We start from the raw sequence: 17969 nt of genomic DNA on the forward strand, positions 1-17969 counted from the left end.
TCCTCTTCCCTCTCCCTCTCCCTCTCTCCTCTTCCCTTAATCCTTATCAGGCAGGCCAGGCCATGATCCTTCGGTGCATCTCCCCAGGTCCTCATCCTTCACTTCTGACTTTGCCATACTAACTGTTCTGAGTTAGGAGATTTTTTTTCTTCTGGCCCTTTTAGAATGTTTCTGCAGAGAAGACTACTGATAGCCTTATGAGAACTCCCTCTGAACCAAGTCACTTTTTCTTACTGCTTCCAAGACTCTCTTTGACAGTTTGGTTAAAATGTGTTTCAAGCATGCATTTCTTTTGTTTGTCTTGGTAGAAGTCCTTGGAGCTCCTGGAATTTGAAGATCCACTTCTTCCCTCTGATTTCGAAGTTATGGGTATACCAGCTTCAAATGTGCTGGTACATTAGGAATTCCTCCTAATTCCTATGCCTTCTTCCCAAGCCCCTGCAAAACATACGTAGCCATCTACCACTCGATGGCTTGCCATGCGTCCCTCAGGCTCTGTCTCCGTTTCATCCATCTGACTTCACACAGCCGCGTATTCACTTAACAACAGGAAGATGTAATCAGCCGTGTCACCGTACACAAATCTTAGAGTGCACTTACACAAACCTAGACGCCATAGATGACTTACTCCAGGAGGTCCCTTGATACAATAAAAAGACAAAGATACACACAAGACCCATAAGAACTGCTGCCACCTAACACATCATGCTGCTTTGCAACAGTGTTTTAGTAAGTAAAAAAAGAATATTCCTGGGGTGGCAAGATGGCTCAGTGGGTAACGGCACTTACTGGCAAACCTGATGATCTGAATTGGATTCCTGGGACCCACGTGGTGGAAGGTACAACTGACTCTCACAGGCTGTTCTCTGACCTCCACATGTGCCATATTATGAGCACACACACACACACACACACACACACACACAAATAAAATGTAATTAAAATTTTTTATTAAGAAAAGAATATTCAGCTGGGCATGGTGGCATATAACTTTAGTCCCAGCACTCGGGAGGCAGAGGCAGGCAGATCTCTGAGAGATCAAGGAAAGCCTGGTCTACACAGTGAGTTCCAGTTCAGCTGGGGCTACAGGGAGACCCTGTTTCAAAATACAAATATATATATATATATTCACAGAAATCGTGATTTTTAAATATTGTATGATACAGTAAATACATAAATCAGTCACCCATTTACCACTCTCATCAAGGATCATGTACCACACTGCATGATCAATTTTATACAACCAGCAGCACAGGTCTGTCTCCCAGCACCACCAAAACACATTCCACTAGGATATTACTGGGACAATGATGTCCCTGGGCAATAGGAATCTTCCCCCAGCATCATAATTTCATACAACCATCCTCCAGTAGGTTTTCTGTCATTGATAGAAATATCATAAAAATGCACGTGACTGAAACTTAAAGCCTGTCTTCAGTTTGATGTTTCCTCTGCTTAATAAAACCTGCTGTTGGTCCCCTTAGTCTTTTTTCTCTATTCGGTAGTATTCTTTGGCTCTAGAACCATTTAGTTTTATAGTTTCTGTCACATGTGGATGCTGATGTATACTTTCACTCTGTGTTCTCTTGCTGAGCTCATTTAAATGTCCATTTCTAATTATTTTCCAGGTGATTCACAGCGCTCTGTTCGGAGCTTGGTTCCTGGAGACTGACTTTGTTCCTCTAACTGGACCATGCTTCCCTGTTTCTTCCTGTGGATTGCAAAACTGTTCCATCTCTACAAGTGGGCTTGTTCAGAGGCAGTCATTCACCAGTCAGATACTCTGGGATGCTGTAGCCCTCACACAGGTGCACCCACCCTCTCTGAGTACAACAGTCTACCATCACAAGGGTCCGGCGTCTTTGGCATGCTCACAATGGGCTCTCCCAGGAACTAAGATCACTGGTTTCCCATCAGCACTCCAAGTCAGAGGAGTCCCTCAAGACCAATGGAGAAACCACCCACTGAGCTTTGCTTCTTGTTGTGAGCTATGCTGGCTTGGGAGGGGGACCAATTCTTGGTTGCATCCTGGAGTTTGGGATTTTGTTACTGATTCTTGGTGTTTTTATGGACCTTGCATTGATGTTAATTCCATTTTTCTGTGGTGGAATAAAATCTGAGGCTTCCCGTTCCTCCATCTTGCTGACTGAAGACAGGTTTGTTTCTATAATCTCAACAACGGTGACCAGGAATTGACAGTGAAGCATTTTCTTGAATTTAAAACAAAGGAAACGTCCGTTTCTGAGTATCTGATCTTTGTGGTGGTGACTGTGGCTGTCTTGTATTTAAATTATTTGGTGACATTGTACTGGATGACTCTTCCCCCTGTGGAGGCTTCATCTTTACTTCTGTCCAGGGACCAGGGCTGTGAAGGTTCCTCTTCTGCTGGCTGGCAAGGCTGGACTCAAGCTTATAGCAGACACAAATCTCACCTCCTTCCCCCAGAGCCTGGGCACCTGTAGGTGCCAGAGGATGTCAAGTGTGTGTAACCTCCAAGTAGTTCAGCAAAGGCAGTGCCCCAGGGCCCAAGAGGAGGTGAGCGCTGAGAAACAAACGCTTATCTTTTTATTCCCTCAGGCTGGTGATTTAAGGGCGCAGTCTCTGGAACAAGCATTCAGACATGCTGAGCAGTAACAAACCAAAGAGTGCATCACTCTAGCAGGCTTGCCTACCTGACTGCCTTGAATGGTGGGGTGCAGGTGGGTGACCTCAGGCTAAGATGCTAGCCAGTGAGTGGGGTCTTGTTCTGTGAGAACTACTTTGTTTGCTACTCGTTGTTCAGGTGGGCTCCCTGCCTTTCATGACACTGCATTCTTCTGAAAAGAAACGGGCTCATTTATATTTCAGTTCTCATTTTCTTCCTACATGAGCAACAACCTCCCGCCGTAAATCACCTCATCACTCCCAAAGGATTTCTTTTATGCATATGTGCTTACATAAGTTTATGTGCACCACATGAGTGCAAGAGCCTGCAGAGGCCAGAAGAGGGCGTCATATCCCCTGGAACTGGAATCACAGATAGTCATGAGCCACCATGTGTAAGCTGGGCGCCAAACCTGGGTCCTCTGCAAAAGTAGTAAGAGCTTTTAATCACTGAGGCATCTCTCCAGCACCCCACCCCTGCCCAACACACACACACACACACACACACACACACACACACACAGGTTTATAATGATAAAATTTTCCATTCCTATATTTTATTGCTAAGCGCTGGATTTATGATGTGATCAAACACACTTTATATAGATAATGCATCTCCAATGCCCACTCACTGACAGTAAATATCTTATTGTGGCAATCTTTCCACTAAAGTAACAACATGAATGCTAGCAATATTTTCCTAAATTATTAGTCCCTGTAAAAAGTAATAGAAACTCTACAGATCTGTGATAATATGGTTTCATTTTCACACATCAACAAATTTAATTTATACACACCCTGGAGAGCAGGGTGACAGCTCAACCAGACGGCCTGCAGCACCACCAAGAGGACCTGAGTTCGGATCCCCAGTAGCCACAGGAAAACTGGGCATGGCATCATATCTGTAACCCAGGACTGGGAGAGGGGTGCTGAGACAGGCAGATCTGCAGAGCTCACTGGCTAACCAGGTTCAGTGAAAAACACTGTCTCGAAAATAAGGTGGAAGGCAATGGGAGAAGACAGCCATAATACAGCTCTGTGGCTCCACCCACAGGCACAGCGCACACCCACACAAACACATACACATCACAGCTCTGTGTCTCCACCCACAGGCACAGCGCACACCCACACAAACACATACACACATCATAGACAAGAAATAAAAAATTGGGACTTGGGCAGATGCCTCCATATGGCAGCTAAGAACAGTCTATAACTCCAGTTCCGTGGGATCCAGTGCCCTCTTCTGGCCTCCATGGGTATTCTATGCATGTGGTGGTGCACTTATATACATGTAGGCAAGGCACATATACCTAAAATAAAAAATTTTTGAAAGACTTTTTTTTAGAACCTGGGCTAAAATAAACATTTATGGCTTTTCCTGCAACCACCCAAGTCAAACATAAATTTTCTGACTTTTTACGATCAAATCATTATAATCCATCAGTTAACAAGTAGAATCTTGCCAAAATATCGATTTTGCTTTAAATGGTACTTTTTTTTTTTTTTCGTCTTTTTGAGACAGGGTCTCCCTGTAGCCCCAGCTGACCTGGAACATGCTATGTAGACCAGGCTGGCCTTGAACTCACAGAGATCCACCTGCCTCTGCCTCCCAAGTGCTGGGATTAAAGGTGTGTGCCACCACGCCCGGCTTAAATAGTATTTTTAACAACAAAAATCTCAAAATATGATAAAAGGACCAGCTCAGAACCTAAAATGCAGGTAAGAGTGATCCTCTGTGGAAAAGGAGAGAGATGTCACAGAGTTCCCAATAACTGGTTAAACAGAATTCTGAAAACGGCTTGAATTTGGACACACAAATGTCCTTAGTTTAGTTTTAATTAGGACTCTGCCACGCTGAGCATGACTGCATCTTCCTGCCATGTAATCCCAGTGAATCGGCCACCAGACACGAATCCTGGACAAGAAACGTGACACCTGGGAGCACTGGCAGCCGAGAGGGAAAATGTGACAGGAAGACGCTACGTGGGAAACGCGAGGTCTGTTGTATCACAGTGTGTCAACACCAACCAGCGCCAAATATGGTTTCCCGATTACCATAGACAGTATGCAATGAGCTGCCGCCCAGCCCACAGGGTTCAGAGTGCTACCAACCTGACAGTCCGGAGCCCAGGAAAGAGGGTTGTGTTTGCTCCTTCCAAGCACTGGATCCTCCAGCACCAAGACACTCCAGCCTCCTCCCTCTGCCTCCTGCCACAACTTGTGAACACTCCTGTGAGATTCACATCAAGATGATTCCTGCCAACACCACGCATGGAACCCACTCACCCTTCAACACGGAGGAGGCTGGGAAGGTGAGTCTGTAGCACATACTGTGCAAAGGGCTTAGAACACTGGAGCTGTAAGGGGTCAAAGGGTGTGCCTATTCAAAACCCTGAGAGTGTGTCCGAGTGACAGTTGTCAATGGCAGCAGTCAATGGCTGGGAGCTGAGGAGCTGACTTCTGGCCACCCACTGTAGACAAAAGAGCTATTTCTCTCCAACTGAAAAGACTCAGCTAAATGACACAGCAAAAGACTCTCTTATTTTTCAGTGTGGATTATCTCATCTGATAAATTTAAAAGTAATATTTAAACCAGGCATAGTGGTGCCTGCCCATAATCCCAGCACTTGAGAACCTAAGGCAGGGGGCTGGAGAAACAGCTCAGTGGTTAAGAGCTCATCCAGTCATGGCAGAGGACCTGAGCTTGGTTCCCAGCACCTCTGAGTCAGGCAGCTCACAACTACTTAACTCCAACTCCAGGGCAATCTGACATCTCTGGCCTCCATGGGCACCTGCACTCACATGTGCATACCCACACACAGATGTAGCTACATAGACACATAATTTCAAATAATAAAAATAGGAGCAGGGGCTGGAGAGATGGCTCAGAGGTTTAGATCACTGGCTGCTCTTGCAGAGGACTCAGGTTCAGTTTCCAACACCCACATGGTGGCTAATAACCATCTGTAAGTTCAGTTCCAAGTGATCCAACACCCTCTTCTGACCCATATACAGGCACTGCATGTACACGGTGCACTTACATACATGAAGACAAAATACTCATACACATAAAATCAAAACTTTTTAAAAATTAAATAATAATAAATGGATGAAAAACTAAAGCAGGAGAATTGAAAGTTCAAAGTCAGTCAGAGAAACTAAAAATAAATAAAAGTTAAATCATATTTAAACACATATTGGATATGTGCAATATTCTAAGTACAAGGTGATCTAATGTTACAACTACATAAACTGAAAAGTTCCATCAGGCTTGACCAATTCCCATTTATAACAGCGGCCCAGATAAGATATAGGTATGAATTACCCAGCATCCACCTGACTTGAGTTGACTTTGCATTACCTTGTTCAAAACGCCACACTCAACACAGTGTCAGAAACAGCACAGTCTCTCTACACTCCCTCAACTGCGCATGACAGGCTGCCTTGGATTCAAGGAGCTGTTCTGTCTTCTCACAAAGCAGCACGATTGGGCATCTCTTAAGACTAAGGGTTAAGGTTAATGCCAGGTCCACCGGTTCAAAATAGGACAAAGTTTTTAATCCAGTCCCATCATGGGTCATTTATTCTATAATCACAGTCCAGTGATTTCATAGCACTGGGCTAGATGCTGGAGAAAAATAGAAAATGAATTTGCAAAATACAGACTGTTCACCGGGCACCAGTTGTGAGTCAACTTTATAAACATTATCTATAATCTACACAGTAACCCTGAGGGGTGTTATTATCTCCACTTCACAAAGGAGGAAAAAAGAAAATTTAAGCAAAGTTAGCAGAGGGCAGAGTCCGGGAATTTTGTCTGCGGTCCACTGAGAGTCTCACCCACCCCAGAGTCCACCACCAAGATCCTCTACATTCCCGCAGGACTCAAGAAATCCCACATCCTACGCAGAAGGTGGCTTTCTATCCTGCGCTCAGATGTGATGTGTCTCCGCCATGCATGGGAGTCTCAACTCTGTCAACCCTAGAGGATCCTGTTGTCCAGACCCATTCAGGGTTCCAACAGGAAGCCAGGTGTAGCAGTTACTTTCCAGTTGCTGTGATAAAATACCAAGGAAGGTTTATTTTGGTTTATGGTTCCAAAAGGGTAACATCCATAACAGAGCTGGAAAAGCAGGTTGGCAGGAGGAGGCTGAGACATCACATCTCAACCACACACAGGAAGCAGGCAGTGAGCAGGAAGTGGGCCAAGGTTATAAACCCTCAAAGCCAGCCCCCAGTGATGCCCTTCTACCAACTCTACCACCTAAAAGTTCCAGAATCTCCCCAAAGAGCACCATGAACAGGGACTAAGTCTTCAAACACATGGGCCTGTAGGGGAGATTTTTTTCCTTTAAATTTAAAGAGTTTACAATTTGTTTCTGAAAAATACATATCCTAATAGCATCTGTGTCTTGTGTTTTGTTACTGAGGGCCAAGGGACTGCACAGGTGTAGCACACCAGGAACCACACCTCATACACAGTAAGTGCTCAGTAAACCAGCAGCTGCTTTAAAAGTCACTGATGTCCTCAGCACCCAAGCTCCTCCAAGTTCCTGCCTCAGAATATAGCTCAAAAAAGTTATGCAATAATCAAGAGCACTGCAATGTCATCTATAATTTAAATATTTTTCTTCAACAAAATGCACTTTGGAGGCTTGAGAAATGACTCAGCAGTTAAGAGCACTGGCTGCTCTTACAGAGGACCTGGGTTTGATTCCCAGCACCTACACGGCAACTAACAACCATCTGCAACTCCAGTTCCAGGGCATCTGATGCCCTCTTCTGGCCTTCAATGGCACTGTACAACACAGGTGCACTTACATACATGCAGGCAATACACTCACACATAAAGTAGAAATAATAAACTATTTAAAAAAACAAAATGTACTTTCATTCAACCATAAAATGTTGTTTCTAAAAGATACTTACAAATTCAAAAACAAGCAGTTACTAAGTTGGATTAAAATGGCAAATGAAAACTAGTAATTAACTCTATAAAAACAGCTTCATAAATTATGGAAATGTCAAGGACACATTCAGGGCAGAAAAATTAAAATAGCTATGAGCATGGCATCACCAATGATTATATTTCTCTTTTAAATATATATTTTTTATGTGTACGAGTGTACTGACTGCATGTATGTGAGTGCACCCGTGTCGTGCAATGTCACGGAGGTCGGAAGAGGGCTTCAGATTCCCCTGGAACTGGAGTTAAGGATGGTTTGCAGCCGCCATGTGGGTGCTGGGAATCAAACCTGGGTCCTCTAGAAGAGCAGTCAGTGCTCTTAACTGCTGAGCCATCTCTCTGGCCCCTATATTTCTCTTTTTAAAATTCTCCTTAGGGGGCCAGAGAGATGGCTCTGCAATTAAGAGCACTGACTGTTCTTGCAGAGGACCCGTGTTCAGTTCCCAGCACCCACATAGCAGCAAACAGCTATCTATAACTCCAGTTCCAAGGAATCCAACACCCTCTTCTCGTCTGCATGGACACTGCATGACACCAGTGCACTTAACATACATGCAGGCAAAGTACTCATACACGTAAAATACAGATAAAAAATTTTCTTTAAAAAAGAAAAATATTTTGCTTGTGTGCATGTGTGCACATGTGTGCAGATTTGTGTGTGTGCAGGTCCACGTGTGAGCACATCCATGTGTGAGCACATGACAGTCAAAGGACAAACTCAACTGTCATTCCTCAGTGCCATCCACCATTTTTTTTTTCCTCACCAAATTGGCCAGGCTGGCTAGTCAGTGACGCACCTATCTTCTCCTCAGCACTAGGATTACAACTGCCACCATGTCTAGCTTTCTTTATGTGGGTTCTGGGAATTGAACTTGGGTCCTCTGAACACTTACTGACTGAATCATTACCCCAGCCCCAAAAAACAATGAGTTTTTAAGATTTTTATTTTATGTGTATGAGTGTATATAAGTGCAATGTCCACAGAGGCCAAGAAAGGATTGGATTCCCTGGAACTGGAGCTACAAATGGTTGTTAGCTGCCATGTGGGTGCTGGGAACCAAATCTGGGCCCACAAGAGCTGCCAGTGCTCTTAACTACTGAGCCAATTCTCCAGCCCAAACTATGTGCTTTTAAAACTATTCTATAAAATATTTAGTAGCTATCTAGTATGTCCAATTCACTGAGACAGCATGAGAAAGCAGAATGCATTCTAAATCTCATTAACAACAGTTATGAAGACAACCTCTCCCCTCACAGGCATGTAAACAGCTGTGTGCTTGGCTTCCAAGTCCCTACAAGAAACCATTGTACACGGCACACAGTTATGAATCATGTTCCTGCACTCAAATGCTTCAAGATGCTGTAGCAATGTGGAGAAAGTGCTCGTTTCAAGGGTAACACGGAGCCCAAGGAAGGAAAGAGTCTGAATCTTGAGCTACTGAATCGTCTTCTGACCACCTAGCAATGTTTCTCAAAGTGCGGTCTTAGGACCACCTACATTAGACTCACACATGATGCTTTCCAAAATATTGGTCCTTACCACCACCCTCAACATAAAGAATCTGGACTCTCAGAGAGGATCAGTTTGCCTTTTAAACAAACTCTGGTTTTTATGTATACATATGTTAAGAAATATTGATGTAAGGCATGCTAATCAGATAAGGCAAACATTACTTAAATTTTTCAGTGATAAAGCACTGTGTATGGCAATTCCACTGCTGTTACATTTCTCAGCTGCCATTTCAGATGAACCAGGCTGTCAGTCTTTCTAGAAAATAATTTTGCAAAGTTGATCAAAAGTCTTAAAGTGGTCAAGCATAGTAACACAGGCCTGTAATCCCAGAACCTGGGAGGTTGAAGCAGGAGGATGATGCATTTGAGGCCAGCCTGGGCTATACAGTGAAAGAGTGTCAAAAACAAAGAGAGAGGGGCTAGTGAGATGGTTCAGCAGTTAAGAGCACTGGCTGCTTTTGCAGAGGGATTCAGGTTCGATTCCTAACACCGACATGACAGCTAACAACCATCTATAACTCCAGTTCCAGGAGATCTGGCGCCCTCTTTTGACCTCCATGGGCACTGCATGGTACAAGTGTACTTACAGGCAGGCAATGCACTTGTATGCATAAAATAAAAATAATAAAATATAAAAAAACAGAGAGGGAGAGAAAGAGCAAGAGTGAAGAGAGAGAGGGAAGGACAGGAAGGGAGGGAGAGAGAGGACTCCCTATGCCTCCCAAATTTCACTAGTAAGATTCTTTTCCTGTTGGAACAGTGGAGGAGCCATACGAGGGTTTCAGGTGGTGTGTCTAGAGCATACTTGTCCCCACCCATCTCCACACCTGTCTCCTGCCTGCTACGGTACACATTTCACATACAGTGTCTCTGGCCCTCACAAACCTACATGATCTTTACATCCCCATTTTAGAGATGAGAACGCCAAGCCTAAAAGAAGTCATTAATTTGTCCCAGGCCACACAACTAATGAACACAGAGCCAGGATCTCGTCCTAGAGATAATATGAGGCTGTTTCTACTGTGGACTCATCTAAAGTGTTCTAAGCACTGAAACACTGAAACAAAGTCTGATACAGCGAGGTAATGACACTGATGTCTGAGAGACGTCCTTCAGAGTCTCAGAATGAAGAACACCCATGGAAGGACATAAAGAGTAAGGACAGTAAGGTTCATTATAGAATTCAAGTCACGTGGAGTAGAAAAAGAGATATGGTCCTACAAGAGAGGTTAAGTCACATAGGGCAGGAGCCATACTTACTTTAACTCTATCCACTTCCCACAAAGGTGAGCACTGGCCTATGCGAGGTACTCGGTGTAGCTTACAAAAATATATTATGTACAGACATGTGTTTTTTTTTAACTAGGAAAAGATTCCCAAAATATCATCGCTGGTTGTGGTTGAGTTTGGGACCCAGTGATGAAACTTTTGTTTTCCTTTTTTACATCTGTTTGTACTTTCAAGCATTCTATAATAAGTTTGCACTACTTTTTAAACAAGAGAATAAGTACAGTGGATAGTTTTCAAATCCTGTGTTTAACCACTTTCCTGTATGTGATACAGGTTTAGGCTGCAGGTCAACTCAATACAGAGAAATGTGTGGTGTCTTTCTCACATAACAAAAGTTCCCACCTACTTAGGATGTGAGCATTATCTGTCATGTGTGAGCATCATGAAAGGAAGCAGGACTGAATACTTCCACATACAAATGTGATCATTGCCTACAGTTATCAGTGGATTAGTAGGTACCAAAAGACATGTAAATGGGGCTAGAGATGACTCGGCAGGTAAAAGTGCTTGCTGTACAAGCATGAGGACCAGAGTTTGAGTCCCCAGAAGCCATGTAAAGCTGGGCACATAGCGTGAGCATCTATGATCCCAACACTCTTATGGGGAGACGGGAGGCAGAGACAGGAAACTGCAGAAGTTTGGGGGCCAGTCAGCCAGAGCCCCTGTATCAAACAGGTGAAAGGCAAGGACCATACCTAAAGTTGTCCTCTGACCATCACATGAGCATGGTGGTATGCACCCACCCAAATTCAGATGTTCACATACACAACTGTGGACACACACCAACAGTGTAAATGTACAGCATCCTCAGAGTGTTTCTCCTGTACATATTATACCTTCCTATAGTGCTAGCACCAGGTGATTAAGCATTAAATGAACTCCTACAACCTAAAGGTCACTTGCCAGCTGTGATGGTTTGAATGAGAATATCCCCATAGGCTCCAAATATTCGAACATTTTGTCCCCAGTTGGTGGCACTGTTTGGGAAGGTTTGGAAGGAGCAGCCTTGCTGGAGGACGCATGTCGCTGGGAGCAGGCTCTGTGAGTGCGCAGCCTCCACCCGCTTCTGGTTTCATTCTCTCTGCTTCCCGTGTGTCCTTGAAGATGTGAGCAGTCAGCTTTCCATTCCGGCTGCCTCCTGCCATGCCTTGCATGCCATGACAGACTCTTATGCCTCTGGAGCCGTAAGTCCAGGTAAAATCTTCCTCTTATAAGTGGCCTTGGTCATGGTGTTTATCACTGCATCGGAGAAGGCACCAGTGGACCCACCATCCCCGCACACTGAAAGAGCAGTTATAAACTAGTATGCCAAGTGGGCGTCATCCTCAGCAGTTCATTATTTTACAGGAAAGAATGCACACGGTCACTTTAATCCTGGGTGTTTTTAGGTGAGAACTTTATATTAAAAGAAGTGACATAAACTAGATAAGCCAACTGGTATACCATATTAATTCACCGTTCTGGAAACTGTCAAACCACAAAACATAGCACAAACTTGACGGCCATCCCATCAGACTGCCACCAAAGTGATTCCATCTTCTGAAGAGGCTCTGGCTTTGTTGACCAGATTGCCCCAGAGTGACCGATCTATGAGAAAAGGATAGAGGTGTGAAGAATATTCCAAAAGAAACTGAGGCCAGGCGGAAGGAAAGAGGACAGAAAAGGTATCTTAGAGTAACACAAAGTAAGATGAGTACTCGTGGGATAGCCTGTCATTTTGGATGGAAAAACAAGTCACTTGGTACAGACAAAATGACATCTAGATAGCAGAGAGTTTCAGGGGCCTGGAAGCCGCTCGGCATCAGAGTGTGTGCCGAGCATCTCCAAGGCCCTGGGCTCCATCTCCAGCACTGTGAAAAACGCACTTCAGGGACTCAGGCCTTGGATCCTTCTGATTGAAGGAACAGCAAGAGACCAGCTCTAGATGACAGCATCATTTCTGTGTGATGGAGGTTTATATGCGCCTTAACGCTGAGAAGGAAATTCTACCCATAGAGGACATTACCAGGAACCACAGTTCTGGAGATTATGAGAGCAGGCCAGCACATCCCACACAAGTAAGCTTTGGCTCTGGCCACATCTACATCTCTGCTTCACCCCCAGTCAGAAACTTGACCTGAATGACTGGCATCCACTCTGACCCCCTTCTCCCTTGCCTACATCATCTGGAGAGGGTGGAAAAGATATATTCCTTGACTCTCTTGCTATGAAGAGTAGCCAGAGAAACAGGGGTGGAACTCTCAGGAGACAGTATTCTCTGTAACACAAAAAGGTGGAATCTTGAATAACAAACTTCGCCTGCATAAAGCCCAGATTTACCTCCAGGCACAGCAGCACAGCTGGGGCCAAAGGCCAGAGTCTGAAACTAGGGATGTCCAGGAGGAGGGAAGACACTGAGCTCTTGATTTCCTTGCTCAGCTACTGAGGCCTGGACTATCTGGCCCTGGCTCCTGATGATGATGTGCTCCTGGCTTGTACAAACCGCTGTTCAATTTTCTCTTAGATGCTGCCAAATACATGTCTGCCTGCAAAAGTCATTGATAAAAGGAACTTTCCCAGCTAAGCTTGAATTCATCAATGATCAACTTGACCAGAAACCCCCAAATCGTTACAGAGATAAGATTTACTGAGTGTATACAGTTGCCCAGAGTGCTTGGCCCATGACCAGGGCCTCAGCAGGAGGCCAAGCCACAGCCACAGTCCAGGCTGATCGGAGAGCAGGTCCTGAGTTCTCACAAGCTCCACGGTCTCTGAAGTGATAGTGAAGCTGGGCTACCAAGCTGTGCCTCACCACTCTGTTCTCTGGCCCATCACAACCACCCTAACAAACACACTGATCTCTTTCAAGGAAGACTTTCACTAGGAAATAAAACACCCAACACACACCAAAAATAAAGACCCACATGCAACTTTTGTAAAATTAAGAGCCCTCATAGGGCTTGTTGGCTTGTGTTTTGAAATCTTTACCAATCACGTGGGGCGGTGTTGCTGCTAAGGCTGTATCGATGCCTCGAAGAGCTGTACGCCCCACCCTGGGTCAGCAGTTTACAGGCACCCCGTTCTGTGCTTCCAACGTCTCCTTAAAGTGAGGTTATTTTTAAGATTTATTTTATTTTTATTTATGTGTGTATGTCTGTGTGTGGATATGTGCATGTGGGTGGAGTTGCCCATGGAGGCCGGAAGAGGGAGTTGGAACCTCCTGGAGTTGGAATTACAGGCCATTGTGAAGAACCTGGCATGGGTGCAGGGAACCAAACCTGGGCCCTCTAGAAGAGCAAGTGCTCTTAGTGGCTGAACCAAACTCAGGCACTCTGGAAGAACAGCAAAGTGCTCCCACACACTGAGCCATCTCTCCAGCCCCATGTGATATTTTTACGCATCTTTTTCCTCCTAATTGTAACAACCACCTCTGTATGTAATAACCAGTAATAATGCTCCATTTTAGAAAGAGGGCCTCAGGTAACGCAATGCCAAGATCCAAATCTAGATCTGACCCGGAGCCCTGTGCACATACCCACTGATTTGTTGTTTGTTAGCCCCTACTGAGCACTAGCTACAACGCTCTGTTCACTTACACTTTTGTCCTTACCTTCACCCCCAGTACTGTTTGCAAACATTTTTACTTAATATTTCTTCCACTCCAACATCCATCTCTAAGAAATGACAACCCAGTCACCAAACCACAAGGTTATCACCTACAATTTGCTGAGCTAGAGGTAACAGAACCACTGCTCCTGGTTCTGGGGTGCTCTGACGGCCAGCTCCACTACACACACACGCAGTGGGAGGAAGGCCAACTCAGCCCAACACTGTAAAAACCCAACATGGTTTCTAAAGTCTTCCCAATGATGGGGTCAAAGGCCACTGAATGCCCATCTCCCTTGACAGAAATAAGCCGCTCCCACATCCTATACCCCCTTCTCTGCAGAAATCAAAGGGGAATCAGAACCTTGGAAATGGTTATGCTTCTAAATTGTACGTAGGGCCTTTTCAGTCTATGCTGTACACAAACGGCTTATGGTGTCAAAAGAACAGTATTCATAGAGAAATCCTATCTGTGCCTCAGGACCCTAGCAAACACCAGGACTTCACCCCTGACTCTCCTGACCCACTTCCTTCCTAGAGCCTTTCCTCCTTTTTCACACTGTGGCTCACATTTAACTGACGAGTGAACCAACACCAGAACATCACAAGAAGTATACCAAAATGCTAAAGGTTACTTATTAAAGAAATTAAACATGATGTTTCCTTATCACTAAAAAATGCTGTCCGTGGAACACTTCCAAGACCGAGCAAGCCTATGAAAAACCTAAACTCAAAAGTAAATTCCCATTAAAAAATCATTGACTAAGAAAATCAATAACTGTCATTGAGATGCCAACATAAATGCCAGACATTCTTTATGGCTATTTCAAAGTAGTTATTTTTTAAAAAGGAAAAAAAAAAACATGAAAAAAAATAGTACTTTTTCCCTGTATTTTGGTCTGGTGGTTTTTATGTCTATCAATGATTTTAGACTCACTGATCATGCAGGAATGTTATTTTATTTTTTTGACTACTAACCTACTGCCCATATTTTAACCTCACTGAATTTTTGGTCCATTGCATAGAAGACTTTCTCTACTAATAAAAATACAGCCTATTAAAGATTAACTTGCCCCCAGGAAAGTCTCTCTAAAAACAAATTCCAAGCATTATAATTGCCAATTTACACTCTGAAGACTGGAAGGCCAACAGTCTTCCTTACACTGATTTAAAATGGAAAACCCCATATGTTTTTAAGGCTATGATAAAAAGAAAAACAGTGAATCACAAATTCACAGTCACCAGAAGCCCAAACAACTGACCCGTTCTAGAGAAAAAGTGGAAACCTAAATTATCTAATAATATTTGTGCCAGATGTCTGACCCTGCTTTCTATTTTACTTTTGCAACTATGGCTTGCAAAACTGATCTGCTCCCCAGCTGTCTATCAAATAGAAGTCTTATGTCTCAAACCATGGTAAGCCCCAGGAGGTTAATAGTTATCAGTAGTAATAATAGACTCTACCCGCATTTATGATGCCCTTACTGCCAACACCGCAACAAGTTGAGTTCCTTGGGCATTAGATCTTTCCATTCCTACAAAACCATAGGAGAAAAGTTGTAATATCAGACCCCATTTTACAGATGAGGAAACTGAGGGCAGAGAGAGGCCCGGCAGCTTTCCCAAGTTTCCACGCAGGTTTGAAGGCAGGTCTGTGAGACTCCAGTGCCCACACCTGCTACAGTAAAAGCAATCGGTACGCAATCACCACTGGTTCATCAGACGTAGCTGTCCTGCTGAACCTGATGCTGGGAAATGTAAACTCCCCGGTGTGCTCTTTTTTAAATGAATTTGAAGCTTACTTTCCCAACAGGGTAATTTAGTTATAGGTGATTCTGGAAAGTTAACCAATGTACTGTTCAATTGTTAAATGAATATTTCATTATTTACAAGTTGCCAAAGAAATGTTAAAACTTACTGTAAAAGAAACTTGATCAGTGCCTGGCTGGAGAGATGGCTCTGAGGTTAAGAGCCCTGGCTTCTCTTGCAGAGGACCAGGAATTCCCAGCACCTGCATGGTGGCTTACAATGGTCCCTAAGTCCAGTTCCAGGGGAATCCAATACCCACTGTGGGTTTTGCACAACACGGGGGCACTTACATGCATGCAGTCAATACACTTGTACACATAAAATAAAATAAAATATTTGCTTAAAAAAAAAAAAGAAAAGAAACCTGACCACTGCAAAGCAAGCTAAACTAAATCATGCAATTATTCGAACAGCTTACCTATAAGAAGAAGGCTAGCCTTCAGGTTTCAAAATGTTTCCAATCATATTTTATTGTGTTCCAAATGGAAATTAATTCACTAAAAATGAAATCCACTTAGACTACTCAGATTATATGAATGGACTTTGCAGAAACTGTTAGTATTTATCTGTTTCCAGTAAGGCGTGTTAAGGGCAATCACCACGGTGTTCTTAGAGCTTGTTCTTAGAGCTGTCTACTAAAACCATCAGAAGCCCTTCGCAGTTTCCCACTCAGGCAGAGAGCTAGTTGGAAAGCAGTTGAAACGGATCGGTCTGCGATCTTATCAGTTCAATCCAATCTTATTTTTGCAACATAAACGTAACATTTGTTTCCTATTCAGAAACCAGGCAAAACCAGGGAAGATTACCACAAATGAGTTACTGAACTGTAACCAGGGCTTTAATGTTTAAACCCATCGCTCTCCTACCAAGTTACTTAATTTAAGAGAAGAGACGTAGACAAGACAAGCACTAGGGATCTTAATAAGCCAGGAGCTGAGTTCACAGCCCATCCAGAAATGCAAGCCAGACACTCCTGACATTTGTTTCCACCAAGTTATTGTTTTGGAAAACATGTTCTCCCTTAAAATAACCCTGTTCTCAAAAGCCACTGCTTTTCCAGGGAAGGCTCCGTCGCCCCCATTTTGCGATACACTGGCTGATAAAGTCAAAATAAGTCATGCATACAGCCAATAAAAGGAATGTGCACGCCGAGCCCTGCGTGGGGAAGGTCCCCAGGTCTCCTCGCCGCTGTCCCCGACCGCGCGTTCCGCGCACAGCTCTCCATGCCCATCCCACGCGGGCGGTGCGCCCCACAGGTGCCCGCAGGTAGTCCGGCGAGCATTTTTAAAGGTCAGAATGACCTTGGCTGTGTCAGGCCTTCGCTCCATGCGCTCCTAGCCTCACGCGGTAAATCAGAGTTTGTTTCCAGTCCAGGGTGGTGGTTTCTCTTCCTGGGAAAGTCCCAGAAACGCTGAAGATTTTTTAAAAAACCAAACTGTGAAAGACAGAGTCAGAAGGCCGGGGCTCAGGGAGGAGTTTTACCAAGTGACTAACTCGGTGTCTTTTACGAGCCCGTCCGGGAACCGACGCACGCCGTCCTCGCCCTGCCGGACTCGGTCCCCACGCCTGGGCCGCTCACCCCGGCCGGCCGGGCTCCGGCGAGGGGGCGGGCGCGCGTCGGAAGCCTTGACATCTGCGGCGCGTTTCCCGGCCAGGCGAGGCCCCCGCGCGGGAGGAAGCGGATACGGACCCGGGGAGGGAGACGGCCGGGAGCGCCGAGCCGAGCTGGGACTCCCAACGCCCGGAGGGGACGGATCCGCGCGCCCCCGGCGGTCCCAGCGCAACGGGAGGACGCAGCCCAGGTGGCCGGCCGCAGCCTGCATCTCCGACGTCGGGATGGCACGCAGGGCGCGGCAGGACAGAGTCCCGACCTCGGGCTTCCCGGAGCTCGGCAGCTTGGCGCGGGGAGGGGTCCCGCGGGGCGCAGCGCAGTGCCTACCTTGCAGCATGGCCTCGAGTTTCTTCCTGTCCACGCGGAAGCGCTCCTCGCTCCACTCGGGGCTGTGCGGGGGCGCCCCGGCCAGGTCGTCCTCCGAGCCGGGCACCGGCGAGTCGGTGCTGCGCTCGCTGTTGGAGCCGGGGTCGGACTGCGCCGCCGGGTACCCGGGCTCGCCCTGCGCGGCCATGGTGCGCGGCGCTCGGGCTCCCGCTGCCCCGGCCC

At 45.4% G+C, this 17969-nt stretch overlaps 1 protein-coding gene across 6 annotated transcripts in view; it reads right to left on the minus strand.

The window, feature by feature from the left end:
• The window catches only part of Bicc1 (BicC family RNA binding protein 1), a 280380-nt gene extending 262417 nt beyond the window's left edge, over positions 1–17963 (minus strand). For 5 of the 6 annotated variants that reach the window (XM_017797134.2, XM_029561567.1, XM_029561566.1 and 2 more), the window contains exon 1: positions 17748–17963. In XM_017797134.2, coding sequence (XP_017652623.1) covers positions 17748–17934 — 187 coding nt within the window. In that variant the 5' untranslated portion in view covers positions 17935–17963. The remainder of the gene's footprint in view (positions 1–17747) is intronic. The other variant, XM_029561570.1, reaches the window with a different exon arrangement.
• Positions 17964–17969: the final 6 nt, after the last annotated feature.

Source organism: Nannospalax galili, unplaced genomic scaffold, assembly GCF_000622305.1.
Source record: "Nannospalax galili isolate Female #2095 unplaced genomic scaffold, S.galili_v1.0 scaffold1454, whole genome shotgun sequence".
Classification (NCBI taxonomy): Eukaryota; Metazoa; Chordata; class Mammalia; order Rodentia; family Spalacidae; genus Nannospalax; species Nannospalax galili.